The 5,369-nt window shown below is 51.2% G+C and overlaps 1 protein-coding gene across 1 annotated transcript; it reads right to left on the reverse strand.

Annotated features, from left to right (window-relative positions):
- Positions 1-3,011: 3,011 nt before the first annotated feature.
- Positions 3,012-4,727, reverse strand: LOC138366111 (TRIO and F-actin-binding protein-like). Its single transcript, XM_069326848.1, has 2 exons — positions 4,709-4,727; positions 3,012-4,252 (listed from the first exon to the last, which is right to left on the reverse strand). The coding sequence occupies exons 1-2, from the start codon at positions 4,725-4,727 to the stop codon at positions 3,012-3,014; spliced, it is 1,260 nt and encodes a 419-aa protein (XP_069182949.1).
- Positions 4,728-5,369: the final 642 nt, after the last annotated feature.

Consider the following 5,369-nt stretch of genomic DNA (forward strand, 5'->3'; position numbering starts at 1 on the left):
TCACGTGTTCAACCATAACTTTATTATTTGTAACAATACTTCTACAATTATGAACATAACCAAGGCTGTCAAGACCTCTAGTTCCTCGAAGAGCTAATTTTCCTGGTGAGAAATGACTAATAGCCGGGAAGGGAACTATCAGGGGGAAAGCGGCAAGACTACTACGACTATATCGCACTGAGAAGGGATTAGGATAAGGATTTGGGATAGGCCGCGGGGGGGGGGGATGAATGATTCCCAACCACTTGGACAGTTGGGGATTGAACTCCGACCTGCATGAAGCGAGACCGTGGCCCTACCGTCCCGCCCAAGTGGTTAAAAATAAGTAACGAATGTGGGATGAGAGACGAGATGGCAAGTTAACAGAACCATTATCATATATTCCCTTACCAACCTGACTTGTTTTTTCACACAATAAATATTAAATAGAAAAAAGAGATTACAATTTGAGGTCCTCTCGAGGTATAGTTGTCGTTGCCTTCGGCCGTTAGATGTCGCTGGCGACGTGGTAGTGGCCAAAGAGGTGTAGTATCTCCCCCCCTCAGTGCCCACACAACAGCAGTGGTGTGAACATGTCGAGGAGCTCCCAGTCACGAAGCTTCCGACATCCCAGCCCGGGCACGTTCGCAATAAGATTATTCTTAGTTTATTGGATGACGGTGGATCACAGGCCCCCGCAGGCGCTGATAGCGAGGCGCACACCACACACATGCCACCAAGTGTGCGTTACGCGAACCACTACAACTACACACTCCTCACAAACACACCTCTCCCCCAGTAAACCTATTAAACACCCGCAAACACACTGCACACCAGCACACACTACACACCCGCACATACACGCTACACACTCGCACAAACACGCAACACACTCGCACAAACACACTACACACCTGTACAAGCACACTACACACTAGCACACACTACACATCTGCACACACTACACATCCACACACACTACACACCCTCACAAGCAAACTACACACTCTCACACACTACACACCCGCAAAAAACATACTACACACCCGCACAAACACACTACACACCCGCACGAACACACAACACACCGACATAAGCACGCTACACACCCGCACTAGCACGCTACACACCCGCACTAGCACGCTACACACCCGCACTAGCACGCTACACACCCGCACTAGCACGCTACACACCCGCACAAGCACGCTACACACCCGCACTAGCACGCTACACACCCGCACTAGCACACATTACACACCAGCTCACACTACACACCAACACAAGCATGCTACACACCAACACAAGCATGCTACACACCCGCACACACTACTCACCCGCACACACTACACACCCGCACACACTACACACCCGCACACACTACACACCCGCACACACTACACACCCGCACACACTACACACCCGCACACACTACACACCCGCACACACCCCACAAAGCACCAGCCGCTGAAGATTTACAGAGCTGTGTTTATAAGGTTGAACTACATTTCTTAAGCCTCGCGCCGTCGTTTGCGTCACCCTGTGTATGTTTGCGTCTTGCGTTATGGAGAGTTGTTTTGCGTCTTGCGTTATGGAGCGTTGTTTTGCGTCTTGCGTTATGGAGCGTTGTTTTGCGTCTTGCGTTACAGAGAGTTGTTTTGCGTCTTGCGTTATGGAGAGTTGTTTTGCGTCTTGCGTTATGGAGAGTTGTTTTGCGTCTTGCGTTATGGAGAGTTGTTTTGCGTCTTGCGTTATGGAGAGTTGTTTGGCGTCTTGCGTTATGGAGAGTTTTTTGTGTCTTGCGTTATGGAGAGTTGTTTTGCGTCTTGCGTTATGAAGAGTTGTTTTGTGTCTTGTGTTAGGGAGAGTTGTTTTGCGTCTTGCGTTATGGAGAGTTGTTTTGCGTCTTGTGTTAGGGAGAGTTGTTTTGCGTCTTGCGTTATGGAGCGTTGTTTTGCGTCTTGCGTTATGGAGAGTTGTTTTGCGTCTTGCGTTATGGAGAGTTGTTTTGCGTCTTGCGTTATGGAGAGTTGTTTTGCGTCTTGCGTTATGGAGAGTTGTTTTGCGTCTTGTGTTAGGGAGAGTTGTTTTGCGTCTTGCGTTATGGACAGTTGTTTTGCGTCTTGCGTTATGGAGAGTTGTTTTGCGTCTTGCGTTATGGAGAGTTGTTTTGCGTCTTGTGTTAGGGAGAGTTGTTTTGCGTCTTGCGTTATGGAGAGTTGTTTTGCGTCTTGTATTAGGGAGAGTTGTTTTGCGTCTTGTGTTAGCAGAGTTGTTTTGCGTCTTGCGTTATGGAGAGTTGTTTTGCGTCTTGTGTTAGGGAGAGTTGTTTTGCGTCTTGTGTTAGGGAGAGTTGTTTTGCGTCTTGTGTTAGGGAGAGTTGTTTTGCGTCTTGCGTTATGGAGAGTTGTTTTGCGTCTTGTGTTAGGGAGAGTTGTTTTGCGTCTTGCGTTATGGAGAGTTGTTTTGCGTCTTGCGTTATGGAGAGTTGTTTTGCGTCTTGCGTTATGGAGAGTTGTTTTGCGTCTTGCGCTATGGAGAGTTGTTTTGCGTCTTGCGTTATGGAGAGTTGTTTTGCGTCTTGCGTTATGGAGAGTTGTTTTGCGTCTTGTGTTAGGGAGAGTTGTTTTGCGTCTTGTGTTAGGGAGAGTTGTTTTGCGTCTTGTGTTATGGAGAGTTGTTTTGCGTCTTGCGCTATGGAGAGTTGTTTTGCGTCTTGTGTCAGGGAGAGTTGTTTTGCGTTATGGAGAGTTGTTTTGCGTCTTGTGTTAGGGAAAGTTGTTTTGCGTTTTGTGTTAGACTTTCGGCGCCGTGGAGAGGGGGGGGGGGGACCCGCTGCTTGGGTAACAGCTTCTCCTCCCTATCAACCTACCCTGTCTTTGCGCCCTGGAGAGGCTATTCCAGACCGACAACCAGAGCGCAACTCCATAGTCTCCTGAGACTGATGGATGACTACTACTAGTTGTTAATTCTAGATAAGTTTTTATTGTTGTATTAAATTGTTGTATAAAATGTAGTTTCCTGTGAATGTTCACTTATGGCTGTGTGCAATGTCTGCCGCTGCTGTGGTTGGTGTCTTCCTTTGTCTGCCGCTGCTGTGGTTGGTGTCTTCCTTTGTCTGCCGCTGCTGTGGGTGGTGTCTTCCTTTGTCTGCCGCTGCTGTGGGTGGTGTCTTCCTTTGTCTGCCGCTGCTGTGGGTGGTGTCTTCCTTTGTCTGCCGCTGCTGTGGGTGGTGTCTTCCTTTGTCTGCCGCTGCTGTGGTTGGTGTCTTCCTTTGTCTGCCGCTGCTGTGGTTGGTGTCTACCGTTGTCTGCCGCTGCTGTGGTTGGTGTCTTCCTTTGTCTGCCGCTGCTGTGGTTGGTGTCTACCGTTGTCTGCCGCTGCTGTGGTTGGTGTCTTCCTTTGTCTGCCGCTGCTGTGGGTGGTGTCTTCCTTTGTCTGCCGCTGCTGTGGGTGGTGTCTTCCTTTGTCTGCCGCTGCTGTGGGTGGTGTCTTCCTTTGTCTGCCGCTGCTGTGGGTGGTGTCTTCCTTTGTCTTCCGCTGCTGTGGGTGGTGTCTTCCGTTGTGTGCAGCTGCTGAGGCTGGTGTCTCCCGTTGTCTGCAGCTGCTGTGGCTGGTGTCTCCTGTTGTCTGCAGCTGCTGTGGCTGGTGTCTCCTGTTGTCTGCAGCTGCTGTGGCTGGTGTCTACCGTTGTCTGCAGCTGCTGTGGCTGGTGTCTCCCGTTGTCTGCAGCTGCTGTGGCTGGTGTCTACCGTTGTCTGCCGCTGCTGAAGCTGGTGTCTTCCGTTGTCTGCAGCTGCTGTGGCTGGTGTATGCCGTTGTCTGCAGCTGCTGTGGCTGGTGTTTCCCGTTGTCTGCCGCTGCTGTGGCTGGTGTCTGACGTTGTCTGCCGCTGCTGTGGCTGGTGTTTCCCGTTGTCTGCCGCTGCTGTGGTTGGTGTCTACCGTTGCCTGCAGCTGCTGAAGCTGGTGTCTTCCGTTGTCTGCAGCTGCTGAAGCTGGTGTCTTCCGTTGTCTGCAGCTGCTGAAGCTGGTGTCTTCCGTTGTCTGCAGCTGCTGAAGCTGGTGTCTCCCGTTGTCTGCAGCTGCTGAAGCTGGTGTCTTCCGTTGTCTGCAGCTGCTGTGGCTGGTGTATGCCGTTGTCTGCAGCTGCTGTGGCTGGTGTTTCCCGTTGTCTGCCGCTGCTGTGGCTGGTGTCTGACGTTGTCTGCCGCTGCTGTGGCTGGTGTTTCCCGTTGTCTGCCGCTGCTGTGGCTGGTGTCTCCCGTTGTCTGCAGCTGCTATTAGTGCCTCCCGTTGTCTGCAGCTGCTATTAGTGCCTCCCGTTGTCTGCAGCTGCTATTAGTGCCTCCCGTTGTCTGCTGCTGCTGTTGGTGTCTCCCGTTGTCTGCAGCTGCTGTTGCAGTGTCTTCCGTTGTCTGCAGCTGCTGAGGCTGATGTCTCCTGTTGTCTGCAGCTGCTGTGGCTGGTGTCTTCCGTTGTCTGCAGCTGCTGAGGCTGATGTCTCCTGTTGTCTGCAGCTGCTGTGGCTGGTGTCTGCCGCTGTCTGCAGCTGCTGTGGCTGGTGTCTGCCGCTGTCTGCAGCTGCTGAGGCTGCTGTCTTCCATCACGTGATAGGTCTAAACCAATGACGACTAGCGAGACAACGGTGAGACGTGATTGGTCGAATGGCGCTCGAGATCGTGGATTGTATTGGCTCTCCTTCGTTCACGTGACGACCATTGGCCACTTACCATCCTCTAATCGCTCCATTAACTATCATATACAATCACTATTAACCTCACTTTACAGCCATTTACTTCTCACTATTTTCCCCCATTAACATCCCTTTTACACCCGGTACTAATCTCACTCTACATTCATCAGCTTATACACTATTGTAAGCCGGTTATACACTATTGTAGGCCAGTTATACATTATTGCAAGCCACTTATACACTATTGTAAGAGTGTATACACTTATACACTTGTTCTGTCCCTCTTGTTCCAATCATTGCTGTCTCTCGCAGCTCCTTCCACTATTCTCTTCCACCTTTCCCACCCTTCTCACCCTCTCCCTCCCATCTGTCACACTCCTTTTCCTTGCTTCCACTCCGATCATTTTCACAATTCCCCTTCCACCTTTTCACTACCCCGCTCCATTTCCCCTCTCTCGTCTCGTCTTTACTCACACTCTTCCTCCCCTCTCCCAGCCCTCTCCCTTCCCTCTCCCTCCCCTCTCTCCCACACTCTCACCTCTCCCAGCCACCTGTTAACAAACTCAATTACTAATGTTTCCTTTTGGATCTGCCAGTAAGGCTTTCTGTCTCAGTTTTCCATATCCCCTCTAGAGGGCGTTGTGGTGGGGGGGGGGGGAGCTTGGGGGGGAGGGGAAGGGAAGGCAATGGGGGAGAGG

The sequence above is a fragment of the Procambarus clarkii genome, chromosome 18, assembly GCF_040958095.1.
Source record: "Procambarus clarkii isolate CNS0578487 chromosome 18, FALCON_Pclarkii_2.0, whole genome shotgun sequence".
Taxonomy (NCBI): domain Eukaryota; kingdom Metazoa; phylum Arthropoda; class Malacostraca; order Decapoda; family Cambaridae; genus Procambarus; species Procambarus clarkii.